The sequence below is a fragment of the Acartia tonsa genome, chromosome 11 (genome assembly GCF_053477335.1).
Source record: "Acartia tonsa isolate MP-2025a chromosome 11, ASM5347733v1, whole genome shotgun sequence".
Taxonomy (NCBI): Eukaryota; Metazoa; Arthropoda; class Copepoda; order Calanoida; family Acartiidae; genus Acartia; species Acartia tonsa.
Window position 1 is genome coordinate 24,563,508 of NC_137270.1, and position 16,780 is coordinate 24,580,287.

Sequence of the window (16,780 nt, forward strand, 5' to 3'; positions counted from 1 at the left end):
CCAGTTAAATATTTAATGATCAATAAAAATTAAGTTTGTACTTTAACTTTAGTTGCACAAAAATATTTTGCTTAAAATAATATTTCTTTTTTTATTATAATATCATGATTTACTTTAATACTATTAAAGGGATAGTTGCATGAAGTGCATTTAACAAGTTTGATTACAAGCATATGTTACAAGAATACCATCTAACATATATAATTTTGTATTAAATAAATACCAATCAATTTGGCACCACCAAAATAGCCATCATGCTGTTTTATTTTGTGAAAACAGGACAAACACTTATGTTTCATTTATCCAAAAAATATGGTTTTCAAGTCTTGATATTTCTATGAAATTCTTTCAAATATATGTCCTATAGATGTAGTTTAAACTATTGAACTGAGAAAAATATGCAGTTCACTAAATTTTAGTTTAAATGCACTTCGTGCAACTACCCCTTTATATTTTTAAGTACTTTACAATTCATAGTTAGAGTTATATTTGATTGGATAGATTTAAAATTTAGAATGACTACAAGAATTGCAAGATATTTTTCCATGAAGGAATTTATCAATAATATTTTGAGTGATGTTGGCCATTAAGTTTCAAGTAAAAGAAACATTTTATTCAACATTTTTCACCTATCAAAATAATAGGTTTAAAATAGATCCTTTTCCTGGTAAATCCTAAAAAATTTAATTTTTATTTTATCCTTTAAATATATTTATTATTTCTTTAAGTACATTATAATAAAGTAATGCTAAAAAATCTTAAGAATGTTAACATTCTTTTGATGCTAAAAATCAGTCAATTTATAAATAAAAATAATGCACAATTTTTTGACTTAATTTTTAGCACGATTGATAGTTGAAATATAAATCTTTGAATGCTTTTTCTAATACTTAATTTTAAGTACAGTAGTATGTAATAAAATCCTTTATTTGATTTGAACTTTTAAAATTTCACTTTTTACCAAATAATGTTTTTATGGATGTATTTTTTCAAGCAAAAGTTTCATCTCTGCTGGATTTTTTCAGTTTTGATGCTGTGCCGTTCGTTTGTCTGAAAAACCATCTAGTGTTCTCAATTCTTATTATTTCAAAATAATTGCTTTTGTGTTCATTGACAATTCTAAGGTTAAAATAAAGTAACCAACGTTTTCAGTTTAATTTTAAACAGAGGTGTATTTATATTCTGCACAAGATTAATTTTTTCCCTGCTGGAACTTTTTTTCTCCTCCTGGTTTTTTCAGCAAGGAAGGGTAAAAAATGGAAAAATATTTACAGAACTCGTAATTTTATTCATATTATCCCCCCTCTCGCATATTCTTTTAGTTTTTTTACACCAAGGAAAGGAGAAAAATTTAAAAAATGTTCTCCTAATTTTTTCCTTTTTTCCCCCAACCATTCATTTTTTATTATTTTTACCCCCCCCCCCTCCTCCCCCTTTAGCAGGGTGAATTTTGCATAATATACACCCCTGATAATAAACATAAAAATTTTTATCGAAAACTTTTTAGCTTTCCTCTCATCCTATTATGTAAGGTAGTAAAGGTTTTAAGATTTCGAGAACTAATGATCCGATTTATTTCTCTATTTTAGGGAAGCTTTACATTTGTCAATGAGTGGTTTTAGGTAACTTTAATTTTAGATAACGGTCTTTGTTTGGTTTCAAGCTATTCTTTGTTTGTCCATTCATTCAGTCAGTCCGTAACGCTATGGGGGAAATGTGATTTTCTAGGCCGCTATTGAAAAAAAACTAAAAATTTTAGTGAAGATTCCGATGAAATGTGCGTATCTAATCTATAAATAGTAGAGTCCGTCTGTCTGTCGGTAAAGCTTCTAAAGACATAAATCATATTTTTTTTAAAGGTTTCGCGATTTACTTAGATTTTTTCCTTTTTTTTCTTTGTTATGAGAACTGAACATCTGCTCTATAAATCATTTTGTCCGTTTGTCCATTCCATGATTTATAGATATTGTTTTCTTATATACTAACGGCTTCGCCCCTAGCCTCTAGGTGCTTTGCCCCAAGAGGTTTGATCAACCTATTTTTGTGTTATTTAGATTTTAAAAGAAAATAAATTTATTTATTTGGGGGAGGAGGGGTATTTTTCATTTTTTTTTGGGGGGGGGGGGTAGAGGTGTCCCACCCCCCCAAGAAAATAGCTTAAAACCATCACAGGACCAGTAGGTATAGGTATTCCCTGAAGAGTAGAGCCCAATCGGTTCAGTAGTTACTGAGATCTTAAGCTTCAGACAGACAGATATCGTACTACTTTGTATTATAGATATATTTTATGATTGGTCTTTAATTAGAATTAAGAGAAATTCCTGCGGGGTTGTCTCTTGCTGTATTTCTTCCTCTTGGCAGCCTCATATAATATTTCCTCTTCTTCTGTATCTGTTGTTGAGGACAGTAACTCTGCACGACCTAATTATATATTAGGGTTGGGCCGGATATCTGGCCAACGTTCGATATCCGGCAATTTACCGGATATTGAAAATGACCGGATATCCGGCCACATCGGATATCCGGCCCAACCCTATTATATATATCCTTTTTATTATATGAAGTACTAGCTGCTACGATCCTAGAGACCCTATGAGGGGTGTCATATTATTCTAGGGGGTAATTTCTAATGGGGGTGTGGTGAAACCTTACCCTAAAATAGTTATAAACCTTTCCAGGACCAAATCGGTTCAGCGGTTACAGAGATCCTTTGGTACGCACAGAAAGACACAGATCCTGTTACGTTTATATAAGGATCAAGGTATTTATTTCTGTAGCTTAAGATTTCAATAACTGCTTATCCGATTGAGTTCTCTATTTTAGCTTGGCATACTTGATGAAATATTGGCATGCTCCTCTTAACCATCAAAATTTCATAATAAGTCATTAATAAGCCTCTTTCATATGAAACAAAAAGGCTTATAAGCAACGAACATAGTAAAATAATTTTTGAAAAATATCAATTTAAATACCTACACAAAAAAAACAGAGATATTATTATTTCAAAGCTTTATAGAACAGGCTTTGCTTGTATAATAAATGAAATTATATTAAAACCTGCAAGCTCCACGTTTTCACCAGTATTCAATCTGAAATATATATAAATCAAAACTTTAGGTAAATGTGTAAAGAAAAGTTGGTACTTCCCCCACAAAGTACATTGTTGAACAATGAAAACCTTCAATTCCCTTTCATTTTTGAAAAAAAGGGGGAGTTCGATTGGATAGTTTTATTTTTTTTTGTTTTTTACTTTTAAGTCAAGTAGGTTTAGATTGTATTGGGTAAAGTGTAGCTCCTCAGGGTTAGGACCCTGCAGAGGTTAGGCAAAGGAGAAATACCTTCCCGTATTTTATTTTCTTAAAATATAATAGGTGGTAGGTATCAGTGCTCTACAGGGAAATTGTATGAAAGCACCGATTAGATTCATGTATAATCACAAAACCTTTGTTTTAATAAAAATCCAATATCAATGTTTGTTTCTTAGGATCTCATCAATGGTTATTAAATTGGCTAAGCATATAGAGTTCTGCTTTGAAAGCAAAAAAAAATAATCTTTCAGAATGATGCAGCTCAATAAATGTATTTATTATTTTGATATAATAAGTCTACAAAACATTACTGGGGCATTAACATAAAGTTCCTCTTGATTTCTGATATCCCCCCTCTCACCTTCATTTTAAAATAATTGTGAGTAGCCCCACAGGGTTGGGGCACCCCACCCCCCATCCCTATTTTCAATTTTAAGGAAGGCACCACATATGTCTCTTAACTTTAAATGGTGTTACTGAGTCATTTTTAATAATAATTCTCGTTAATATTAATGGCGTTTTTAATGATTGGGTTTTTTTAGTGTCCTTTTTGTGATAGCGTTTTTTGAGACATACTCTTATTGTTACCTGTTATATTTGAGCCTCGACCTACTGAATCCTCTGGTCAGGCAACAGAGCAGACAAGTTGTAAAGACTCCTCCAAACAATATCACAGCTACATATATCACAGACCAATTACAATTCGGCTCAGATTTGAGAATAGCTCGAGAGAAAATATTCTGCATCCAGAATGGGTCACAAATACACTCTCTGTAGCAGCATAGATCATAAAGATTGTTGTTGATGTGCTAATAGGAACAGCCTTTCAGTTTTGTTGGCCCTGAGGGGCCAAATGCCCGGACCAAAAAACTAGTTTAGATTACCTAGACAGTATTGATTTTTTTTATTTTGATCTTGATATTCTGGGAAAGTTGTTTATAATACAAAACGATACATGATTGTATGGCTCAGAACCGGTTTTAATTCGGCGAATATTAATCAGTATCGAATCCATACAGGAAATACTTTTGAATCTTTTTAAAAAGTTTCATGGAAATTAAACTTATTGACTGCAATTGCATTTAGACCAAAGGCAAGCACATTGTAAACTCCCTCCCTACATTGCATTGTAAAGGAAAAATAGAAAAATAGTGCTATTCAGCCAAAAAGAGGAGTATATTTCACCATCTATAACCCCACCCCCCCCCCCGCCCCCTCCCCCAAATGTGCAACCATTTAATGTAACTGTATTTAAAGAATTCGAATAATAAATGAAACAAGTTATGTTTAATGATCATTCCTTGTTTCCGGATTACAGGTTCCATGACCGCCACAGGTATTCTGGCACAACACTGTCTCCAGACTATGCACCTCAGCCTAGCCAAATTTATGGTTATTCTCAATAGTGGTTCCAACCCTAGCCTCTAATGGCACAAAACTACTTCCTCCATTTTTATTCCAGTTTTGAGAAGAAGAAAAAATATCTCCTTTTTTGGAGGAAGGAAGCGGTTAATACATTCTTTCTGGTATTTTTTTTATATTTGATAGTTCACCAAGGACCAATAATTAGGTTAAACATTTTAAGGCGAACTGTTCGGCCGTTTACGAAATATTAATGGTCACAATTATTCTTTTGAGAATAATTTCCTGGAGTAGATCAGGTGAGGAGGCCAGGGATTGTTGGAGCGCAGCCACCACCTCCATTCCTTAACAAATAATTGTTTCATCATTACCTCCATTCTTTGACAATAGGTATCCGCCGCCTCTTTTTTAATTCACTAACGGCTACGCCCCTAGAAGCCTCTAGGGAAACTTAAGAAGAGGGAAGTTGAATTAAATTGGCCAATTTTAAAAGAAAATAAAAAAAATGGTGTGATTTCTATGTTGCGTTCAAGTCTCTACGAATATTTTTTTTTAAATTCGATATTTTGTGATTTCTCTTTGGAGGTAGGTGGCACCCTCCCCCAAAATTATAAGGATTTAATAATAAATATGGGGGGGGGGGGCAATTATTAATGTCCAACTGATCAGAAATCTTTATATTTAAGCTGATTTGGATCAAGAACAAATATAACCAAGAATCGGAGGACGTTCACACGTATCTACTAATGTACATATATCAGTTACATATTATTTGGTTGTAGTTAATTCAGGTAGAACCCTCGTCAAGATTAAGAAAGTCTGCAGCCTGTTTTGGCTTTGTCCACAATGATAATACGTCCAATGTAGTTGGATTGTCAGGGCAGTTAAAAAATGTCTTGTGTCATGGGGTGAGTTTTTGCTGCTGGGGCATTTGTCATCAATATTTTCCTCAATTTTGTGTAAATAAGAAGCCAGATCTCAGCTGTGAGAGTTGTGATCTGGGATCTACTACAGTTCACGGTAAAATATTGCTGGTAACGAATATTGCCAAAAATCTATGAATTTTAAAGCCTGCTAGCTGCCTAACGGCTGAACGTACAGATCATACCCGCACACCATTTTAAGCGGTATACGAAGGGCTACAAATAATCTGGAATAGCCAATATCCAATGATGCACAGGGAAAGCTTCACTGAAGAAAAAACGTGTAAAATAGGCCTTTTTCGCGCATTTCTCTGCACTGCGAGAAAATTATGCATTATTGATTTATGGCTATTCCAGATTGTTTGTAGTCCTTCTTATGCTGCTTAAAACAGCTAGCAGCCTTTAAAATTCATAGATTTTTGGCAACATTCGTTACCAGCAATATTTTACCGTGAACTGCAGTAGATCCTTGATCTAAAATGTCTGGGAAGTGTCATTTCTTCCTTATTTATGTCAGGGGGTGTGTGTCCAAGTACCCTGTTGGGGGAGGGGTTCTCAAGTACATTTTTTACTTCTGATGTATGAATTTCCTTGAGTTTGGCCTTCTTGTTATCTGCATTTATAGGTAGGTATTTTCTAATGCACTACTCACAGAGGACACATGTTCAAATCTTTATGTATAATTTCGGCTGTCCATCTTAAAAAGCAGCTGAGTAAATCCCTTTTCCCACATAGTGTAACGGACTAACAGACAGACAGAAAATGTTAATTACAAAAAAATACCTGGCATATATTTTGATTTTACGGCATCATCTCTCACTTTGAATATCAACGAAGCCAGTCCTAAAAATTAAAATATAAATTAGTTTCGCCTCCAGCCATAGTTTTACAAAAATGGAAAATATGTGGAGGGGGGATAATTTGCAAAATATCCCTACCTCCTCCTCTTCACAAAGGATGAATCGCTGTGTTATCAATTCAATTAAACTCGTCCTTTTGCGCAAATTTTTCCTTCTTACCCTCTACGTAATTACAATAAACTTAATAGAGGGTTCAAGTCAGAAATAAGGTATAGCCAACAAACGAAATAAATATAAAGGAATATATGACGGGCAGATAAAAAGGTGGTTGTGTTGCCCCCACAAAATCTTGAAAAAATCAGCTGAAATTAACAATTATTTTTTTCCAATTAATTCAATAGTTGGTTACAGCCAGTGTTGCGGATCCGGATCCGCATTTTTTTGAGTCCAAGGATCCGGATCCGGATCCTGGGGTATAAATTTATGGAAAAATCTACCTAAATTTATATAAAATGTCACTTACAAATTTTGAAATATCTGGTAACCTTGTTAAGATCAGCTGATTCACTCCCACACTCTTCTCTCTCACATTGTACATAATCTCCCCTTCCCTTTTCGTATACCCCTCGGGTCGGGACTCTCTAAATTACAATTTTTTATTGTCAAGGATCCGGATCCGGATACAATCAATGCGGATCCGCAACACTGGTTACAGCTGGGTTCAAGTAACAAAAGAAAACATGAAATAATTTAAAAATCTACCTTTCATTTTATTTCTTTAATTTAAGGGACTTTTAATAATTTAAAAGTCTCTTTCCGATAGTACTTGAAAAGAAAAAAAATAAATCAAGAAGCCTAATATCTGCTGTATTTTTTTAAAGACCAATGAAATTTTTACAAAGAGAGGGGTAGGTTTCTGGTAGAATCCGTAAAGGATATGTGTTATAAGTTAAAAAACATTAGTAGAACGATAAAAATTTATGTTAACTTTTTAAAATTTGTTTTTGTCTATAGTTCTTTTCAATAAGAAATGCACATATTTAGTGAATATTATCGTTCTACTACTATTTTTAAGCCTTAAAACACAAACTTTTACGGATTCTACCAGAAACCTACCCCTCTCTTTATGTTCTTTTCACATTTTAAATTCATAAATTTGAAAAATATATCAAAGTACATCATTCATTTTCGTTTATACGTTTTAATATAAGTTTTTTTTTTGAAATGGCACTTCTAAAGAAAATCAATAAAGTTATATTTCAGAATAAATCAGAGATCTTAAGGGATAAGACAATGGATATAAATTGATAGAAATGATGATAAACAAAATAACTCCTTAATTCTGTAGATAATGATTATTGATTGAAACGTGATTAAACATTTTAAAATTTTGGGAATTAGTGTAATTAATAGTTGAATGTGCCCTCCCTCTCTCCCTGGGTTATATGAAAATGTATTGTATAGCTAGAAAAATATTTTATATTCAAAAATTTAAATATATATTTCTTAGGAAAAAATGTAAAGAAAGTTATATATATTGGATTTGTCTTGAATTATGAGTCACTAGCGGCTACGTCCCTAGAGGCCTCTAGTGGCACTTTAAATGCTTTTTTATATTTAAAATATGTCTATGTTGCGTTTGACGTTTATATTTGCGTTGAACTCTCCTTCTAAAATGAAGAAACGTAAAAAAAGTACCCTCCCCCAAAATAGTTAAAAACCTTCCCGGGACCTATGAGAATATCCCTGTTAAGAAGAAGCCGATCGGTTCAGCGGTTAGCGAGATCCTTCGGTACAGACACACAAACAAACATCCTGTGACTTTAGTATAAGGATAATGGATGCTTCCACATTTAGACAACAAATCAAAAACAAACGAAGCACAAACGGACAAATTGAGATGTAGAGCAGTTCGTCAGTAACTGATTAAAAAAATAAGGTGGTCTTTTTAAGGGTTAGTAAGTCAAATTTTGCTTCCTTCGCCTCTTTTACTTCATAACCTTTGTTTTTAGGTCCTTTTTTTAACATTAAAATCTCAAAACATAAATTTCGGCGGCCGCAGCTGTACTTTGCATGTTTAATAGACACTTCGGAGGGGAAACGCCATAGTATTGACTATTGACTTTAGGGGCGTGGTGACGCTTCGGGTACAAGTCCTCTCCACGTCACCTTTGAACATACACTGCATTTTAAATTGCAATGTAACGCGCTCAATCGCCTAGGGTATTAACCGCCAAAGTATGTTTACCTGTCCTTCTAGCAGGATAAATTTTGACAATTTCAACTTCAGATTTGGACTTTGTCAACACTTTGATAGCATCAAGTATACTCCTAGACAAAATAATAGTTTTCAAATAATTAAAGCGAAAAGACAGGGGGGAGGCGGATGTGCCACTTTTTAAAACCAAAAGTAAAACGTGCATGATCTCAGCCCATAAAAGAGTTACAGCTCTAAAATTCGGCACAGCATTTGCTTTTGTGGAGAACAATATGGAACTGTGAAGAAACAGCGGCGGAACCGCCGCTCCCGCCGAAAACTGCCGTTTCCCGCCGAATATTAGGCAGTTCTCAATCATCTGAGATAAAGGGAGAGGTCATTTTCTAGTAAATCCCGTAAAGGTGTGTGTTATAAGGCCTAAAAATAGTAGTAGAACGATAAGGTGCTCTAGATATATGTATTCCCTATTGAATAGAACAATAGGGAAATTTTTTTTTTTTTTTGATAACCGTACCTGGATTATCTAAAAAAAATACGAAATTTCTATCAAACGCTTTGTTTGGCTCAAACTGACAAAAATTAAAAAAAAATATAATTATAATAATAATGTTTTCTATAGGTACAAGGTAAAGGTTAAGAACAATCTATACCATTAAACAAAGGAAGAAGTCATTCTTTACAGGTTGATTTATTATAATTATATTTTTTTTATTTGTGTCAGTTTGAGCCAAACAAAGCGTTTGATAGAAATTTCAGATATTCCAGGTACGGTTATCAAAAAAAAAAAAAAAAAAATTTCTTCCCTATTGTTCTATTCAATAGGAAATACAAATATATAGAGCACCTTATCGTTCTACTACTATTTTTAGGCCTTATAACACACACCTTTACGGGATTTACTAGAAAATGACCTCTCCCTTTTTTTCTCTCAAAAAATATCTCTTATATTTTCACGTGACACTTTCCGCCGGTTCCGCCGCTGTTTCTTTACAGTTCCATATTGTTCTCCACAAAAGCAACTGCTGTGTCAAATTTTAGAGCTGTAACTCCTTTATGGGCTTAGATCATGCACGTTTTACTTTTGGTTTCAAAAAGTGGCACATCCGCCTCCCCCATTTAAATCTTGATTGATTATAATCAAGGTCTGATATGTCCGTAACGGATAGCTCATTTAATCACGGTAGAATTGTCCTATCTTGAAATAAAAAAACTTGATATGATGATTCCTGTAACAGTTTAATAAAATTCAGAAAGCGTAGCAACTTTATTAGCCCGTAAGATAATCAAATCAAGTCCTGAAAATATAGGCATGTACTTAAACAGTATCCCGTATTAGTAATTTTGCAACATATTAAATACTATTTTTTAAAACTTAATACACCAATGTTAATCCGTATGAAAGTAACAGGATGTATGGTATGTCTGTCTGTGTGTAGCTTAAGGTCTCAACAGCCGCTAAACCGATATTGTTCTCCTTTACAAAGAAACTTCATATGGGTTGAAGACTTTTTTGGGGAGCATACCTCCACCCTTGGACATTGAAAGATAATTTCCACATGGAAACCTATTAAGTAACTTAACCTGGTCTAAAGTTAATTTCGAATTATTAGGGGGGGGGGGGGGTAAAGGTAATGTACTCGACTAGGAGTAGGCAACTTTGAGGGAAAGTGCCGAAAAATATAGATACTAAAGACAGACACAAAAAGTCACTTATAGAGTAGCAGCACTACAAAAACAAACTACCCACCTTAATTGACTTTGTTTGAGCGTTGAGAAATTTTGACTAATAACAAGTTCAACCTCTGCCATACGGGCGGTGTCACCTCCCCCAATTGTAAAACCAACTGTTGTTGTGTTACTTTTCCCTTGGCCATCAGAAACCTAAATAAAGTAATCATTAAAATCAATTTAAACTATAACCAGCAGGTAAGTGTAGGGGGACTTGATAAAGGTCTTCAATCCCCTGATACCCCCCCCCCCTTACTCTCCTTCCCCCTAAGACCGCAAAGGGTGGTATCGAGTTAGATAAAATTTAACCCCCTTGTTGCCTTATTTTACACCCACCTCGATTTTGGTTTAATAGGGATGTCCAGTTTTTTGGTGCGCTTCGCGCAACCTCCTAGCAAGACCCTGTGAATGCAAATGTTTTCACCAACAACTTATTACTTGCTATTTGCAGTAGGGGTAATTTTGTGAATAATAATTTGAGGATAAATATCAATTTATAGTTCATTGTCTTATCCCTTAAGATCCCTGATTTGACTTACCCTAAGACTAAAGCTGTAAACCCCAGGGACAAGATCGACCAGAGTGAGGACAGATGTATTTGTACTTCCAACAGTTTTACCAGCCGCCAGGCTACCATCATTTCTCCACCATTCCCATCTACAATAACATATTGATGGATTAGCCATAGTTTCTTAGGGGGTTTCAACTTACATCGTCATTGAGTAAGGTTGAGACACTAACCCCTCCCCCCCCCAAAAAAAAATTAACCCACTCACCCCAAAAAAAAGTCTTTTTACTTCTTCTCAAAATTAAAATAAAATATGGGGATTTGAATATAACCTATAGGCCTCTAGGGGCGAAGCCGCTAGTTGAACAAGAACTTACTTTTCAATGGCAAGGTCATCAGAACTGTCACTTCCATCCAAGTATAAAACTGATACAGGATGCTCCAGCAATCCAGGTTTTCTTAATTAGAAAGATATAAGATGCTAAGATTGACATTTAACAAGACCGAAAACGGTCATAACACGCAAATGTGCAAAAAATACAAATATAGATAAATATAATAGGTATGCTTTATGACGTAATGAAATACATATATTGCAAACGCACTTCAGACAACCAAACCTTTGATTGCACGACCTTTGTCCGGAAATGAGTTGCGCCTATTTTTAGCCAAGGCATTCCCCTAAATTTAACTATTTATGTATTGCACCTAACATCACAGAAGTGAGCACCATTTTTAACGTCATTACACGGTGTAGGGCCAAGATTCGAACTTATCCCCTTCCCCGACAACGAGCGAGTCCGCTACGTGTTACGCCACGGTCGCGGGTATTAACATACAATAACATTTACTTAATAACAGCAACAGGAGCTTGATTTCTGTCTTCATTGATAACAAATGTTACTGTATCTGTCCCATTATTGCCTAAACAATACATGCATGAATGAAAGGTAGATCACATGTACATATGTATAAAGCCCTGATTCTCTAAAGTAAGAGATCAAAAGCACACGGAGATCGAAAGAGAAACTCCCTAGCCAATCTTAGATTGGTAAGCTTCGCACAACTGAGTGTATTCTATGTTATATTACATGCTAATTTGCAATATTGTGGAAGCTGCTCAATTATTACATAACCTTGGCCAAGAGTTTTGGCATGTGTTCCATATAAAGCCACCCTAATTAATGGCACTTTTATATAAATGAGGAGCGTGGACGATATTTTTCGACAAATATCGACAATATTTAAGTGCAATGTCTATGGTTCGCTACTTCCTTCTCCTAAACAATACATTTTTTTATATCTAGCTATTTGTAAATTAAAATATTTAAAGTCATCTTTGGTTATATTTACTTGATGAAATATTAGCATGCTCTGCTTATCTTGGTTAAATATCGACATACTTTGCTTTTCGGACCAAGTAAACCATATTCTGGTATCTTAAATAGCAGCCATGAAAATCACATATCGCCCATGGCATAACGTTACGGACTGACTGGCAGACGGTCAAAGTAAATTATAGAGTAGTTTCGCTAGTGAAATAATAAACTTGCCTATGTTGTCAATGACCATAAGTTGAAATACAAACTTGCCAGCCACAAGGCCGGTCACATTAGTAGCAGGTCGGGCAGGCTTGCTTATATTCAGGGACTACAATACAATGTCAACTTTTTTCTTAGGCATACGTAAATAGATATATTATGCCTTGGATGTGGCACCAGATTTTCATGTAATCTGATAATTTGATACTCGTAGATTGGTAAAATAATGATAACCCCCATTCACCCCCTTACCCCTATTCCCTCCCCTCCTACTGGATGAACTAACTGACTAATAAATGAAGTCCTTATTAGCAACCTAAATTCAAATTGTCCACAATTTTATCCCTGACAATATATCCACGTATTCTATATCCATTCAAACAGTAAAAATGGCCATAAAATGATAACTAAGAAGAAACATCTGTTTATCAAATGCCTCGATAAAGTCAAACTTAAAATAAATGGACAATACAGGAAGTGAGGAGTTTGGGCTGTTCTAACACTAGTACCCAAAGTTTTATAATAACGTTTTTTTTTATTCGTTAGGTTAACAACTTAGGGCAATTTTATGGAGTTTCGATTGGTTGATTTATTTAGTTGAGTGACGTTTTAACCACTTATTTTAATCAAAACCGACAATTATCTGTATCCAGTGTTGGGGGCCTTTTTCGTCTGCTAGCAACATAAAGTAAATTAACCCTCCCCCCCCTCTATTGTTTTACTTTACTAGCCTTATTTATATATTTAATTAAAAGTTGACTGGTTCCTTTGGCCCGGATAGTTGAGACCACTGGTATGAAGTTATATTGTTGTTACTGGTACTGGTCTCTCCGCTTCCAGCCAGGGTTATATACGCCAGTGGCAGAGAGTACTCACCATCCTAAACACATATGATATCATTTCAGGGATCTAAAGGGATAAGACAATGGTCGATAAATTAATGTGAATTTCCAATGATGATACACACAATTACCCCTTCTGTGGATTACAGATCAGTGGTTGAAACGTTTGGACACTTGACTTAATGTACATCCATACAAAATCCAATTAAAGTCCCCAAATTTATGCCAACAAATCAGAAAACGTAATTATAAAACTTTGGGGACTAGTTTAATAAACAGCCCAATTTCCCCTCCCTCCCTCCCTGCATTATTTAGTTATTCTATGTAATAAATTAAAATTTTAGATAAGAAGACATTAAAATTTCTATTTATTTGTCTTATCCCTTAAGACACCTGACTATTTTATCAAACAAAGTGTAGGTACCTGTCCAGCATTAGATTTAGGTGGAACATTAAGAGGAGCTTTCACGTAAACCGCCACTTCATCCGTACTTGATTGTCCGCCACTGTCGGTCACCTGAAGAAATATGGATTTTCTCGTATTCATTCGAATCCGGTGGATAGGAACCGGTTCTCATCAATACGAAAAAACTATGTCTAGCATCGTATTATATCCAGTTTTCTACGAATATAGAAATGTACAATCATAAGATTAAAACCAGTTTTTTTTGCCCGTGCCTTCGGCATCTCGGGGCTAAAAAAACTGGTTTTAATCTAATAATTGTACATTCTATATCCGCGGAAAGCCGTTTATAATACGATGAAAGAAATAACTATTCTCGTATTAATTCGAAACCTTTTAATATCCGGTGGATTAGAACTGGTTCTCATCCATATAAAAAAATTATGTCTAGCCTCGTATTATATCCAGTTTTCTTTTTCTACAAATATAAAAATGTACAATCATAAGATTAAAACCAGTTTGTTTAGCCCGTGCCATTTTATCCGCGGAAAGCTGTTTAATACGATGCGAGAAATAATTATTACTTCTTTTAATCCTTATATCTAAGCGCAAGGATGTCTGTCTGTCTCTGTAAGTGTGTGTAGCGTAACCGCTTAACCAAAGATGTTTTCATTTACAGTGAAGCTTCACATATGTCTAAGAAATGTTTAAAAGAAGGAAACCACAACCCTCCCCTAAAGAAAATTAATATTAGAAAAGAAGTCTTCTTGCTTTATTCGAACCCAACACCTAAACTCGATATAAGTAAACTAAATAATCTGATATATTCTTCCCTTATTAATAACCAGTAGGTATGTTCCCTAAAGAGAGTAGAATCCAATCGATTCAGTGGTTACCAAGATCTTATGCTTCAGACGGACGGACAGACATCATTCTACTTTGTATTATAGAAGTCTTTAGTTTAGAAGCAAAGCTGTCTTAGTCAGTCCGTTATTCAATAGAAAATTTGAATTCTTAGCTACTATTAAAAGAAATAAATGAGTAAGTTTTTTTAAATCAAATATAAACCTACCAAAATCAATAAAGTTACCTTTAAAAGAAAGTTATAGATTCCTTGTTCAAGATTTCCAACAGTTAGATAAGGTGTCCTTGCTCCTAAACATGAAGATTAATGTTATTCAGGGGTTTATATTTTTTTTATTATCCCCCCCCCCCCCGGGGGAAAATATTGCATATTTCACTATATAAATTGGAAAAAAAAGTAGAGAGGGAAGGGGGGGGGGGAATTCAACTAGGTTTGAAAATATACTCCCCTGGAGAATTATAAACATAGAAGTGTCCTTCTAAAAATTATATTGTTTGTTGAATTTAAATAACAATGTAATAACACCAAAATCTCCTCCCTCATTACAAAATTATAATAAATAATTTAAACAAAAACTATTCCCTCATTTACAAAGTGACAGAATGTTCCAAAATAATAGAAACTCCAAGTTGACCTGTAATATCAGCTGGCAATTCAACACTGTCGTCAGATTTCAGCTTTGTCCATTCCCAGGTAACTATTTCATGGTCGTCAGAACTTTGGTTGCCATTCAATACTACTTTGTTCTGAAAAGAGTACAAAGATATTAGTTTTGTAGCCTAGGGTTTATTAGAAGGATCAATAGGTTTGTTTTTTGTCTGGAGCTTAAGATCTCAATAACTGCTTATCCGATTAAAAATTGGAGGAAAAAAAGAAAATTTCAGGATATGCACCAGGAGCTACAGGAGTACTATCTTGACCAAAATCGGGATAGTATATTTGATTCCTGAAGCCCCTTTTAAAGGGAAAAATTGAAATTATTTAATATAATTGAGTTGAGAGGATGGTAAATAAGACACAAATAAACATTTATATTATGTAAGAGAAATCAGTAAATAATAAGAAAGATGAAAAAAGATAAAGGAATTTAGAGAAAAACAAAACAAAATAAAACAAAGATAAAACCAAAGAAAATAAAAAAAAGAGCATTGTTGTAAATAATTTTAATACCATATTTAAAGTTTTAGGTTATCTATTTTAGGTAAGCTTCACATATTTCCTCAGATGGTTTTAGGTTACTAGGTATATTTTTAGATGGATTGTTTTAGACTATTTTACTAGCCCCTCTTTGCCCCTTCGAATACGGAACCTCTAGGTGCTATGGGCATACTTAGTAATCCAACCTTTTGATTCAAACCCAATAAATCGTAACAATAATCGGTTAAAGTCCCTTTCGTGACAACGCCTTTTAAGGGGTGATTCGTCGTATTTTCAAAATGGCTTTTGATAGGTTATCTTAGGTAAGGTCAGGTTATATTGGGTTAGGTAATTGCCCCACAGGGTTAGGTATTTGGCCCCGCAGGGATCGAGCCCCTCAAAGTGGCTAGAAAGGAGAGGCGTTGCCACGAAAGGGACTATACCCCAATAATCAAATATCCTCTCAAAACTGCTCTTTTTAAAGAAATCTTTATTAATCATCCAAAGAAACAAACTTGAGTTACCTGAGGCAGAAACACAATCTTATCCTCTCCAGCAATAGCTGTTGGCGGATAATCATTCTCTTTCAATACTGTGAGACTAGATGTTGTGGTGTCAATCAGACCTTCGGCATCTTTAACTGTTAGCTTGATAGTATAGTTTCCTGAAGTATTTTTAATTGTTGAAGTGTTGCGTATTTCAACTAACAGGTTATATATTTAACCCTAGAGGCAACCTTTACAAACTTGCAGTAGGGGGAGGGGGAAGTGAGATAATCTCAAATTTTAATTTTGTGGTGGCGTTACACAAAAATATAAACACAGACAAAGAAAAGTTCCCATTCTTTTTTTACGTTTTATCTTTTTTGCATTTTATAATTCAGGGATCTCAAAGGACAATGGATAATAAATGGATATGCATCCCCAATGATGTTTACCAAAAATATACCTACCTGAATAATAAAATTACTGGTTGAAAAGTTTGAACACTACTAATTTGGAACGTAATAATCAAAGTTCAATTTTAGAATCTAAAGTTTTTGAGCCAATGTATAATATTACGTGTTTATAAAACCATTGGTTACAGTGTAATTTACATGAGAAGGTTTATAGCTATTTTTGGACAGGGTACCACCGCTGGGAAAA

General features: G+C 34.4%; 1 protein-coding gene across 1 annotated transcript in view; it reads right to left on the reverse strand.

Moving 5' to 3' along the window:
- Nucleotides 1-16,780, reverse strand: part of LOC145331667 (dyslexia-associated protein KIAA0319) — a 30,530-nt gene continuing 13,750 nt past the window's right edge. The window contains exons 14-31 of the mRNA XM_080176448.1: nucleotides 16,160-16,299; nucleotides 15,133-15,244; nucleotides 14,724-14,788; nucleotides 13,655-13,747; nucleotides 13,155-13,268; nucleotides 12,401-12,497; nucleotides 11,699-11,771; nucleotides 11,225-11,305; nucleotides 10,879-10,996; nucleotides 10,359-10,492; nucleotides 8,642-8,724; nucleotides 6,377-6,436; nucleotides 4,955-5,014; nucleotides 4,609-4,684; nucleotides 3,897-4,079; nucleotides 3,058-3,089; nucleotides 2,322-2,421; nucleotides 1-1,050 (exon numbers count right to left, since the gene is read on the reverse strand). Of these exons, the coding sequence (XP_080032574.1) occupies nucleotides 990-1,050; nucleotides 2,322-2,421; nucleotides 3,058-3,089; nucleotides 3,897-4,079; nucleotides 4,609-4,684; nucleotides 4,955-5,014; nucleotides 6,377-6,436; nucleotides 8,642-8,724; nucleotides 10,359-10,492; nucleotides 10,879-10,996; nucleotides 11,225-11,305; nucleotides 11,699-11,771; nucleotides 12,401-12,497; nucleotides 13,155-13,268; nucleotides 13,655-13,747; nucleotides 14,724-14,788; nucleotides 15,133-15,244; nucleotides 16,160-16,299 (1,682 nt within the window). The 3' untranslated portion in view covers nucleotides 1-989. The remainder of the gene's footprint in view (nucleotides 1,051-2,321; nucleotides 2,422-3,057; nucleotides 3,090-3,896; nucleotides 4,080-4,608; nucleotides 4,685-4,954; nucleotides 5,015-6,376; nucleotides 6,437-8,641; nucleotides 8,725-10,358; nucleotides 10,493-10,878; nucleotides 10,997-11,224; nucleotides 11,306-11,698; nucleotides 11,772-12,400; nucleotides 12,498-13,154; nucleotides 13,269-13,654; nucleotides 13,748-14,723; nucleotides 14,789-15,132; nucleotides 15,245-16,159; nucleotides 16,300-16,780) is intronic.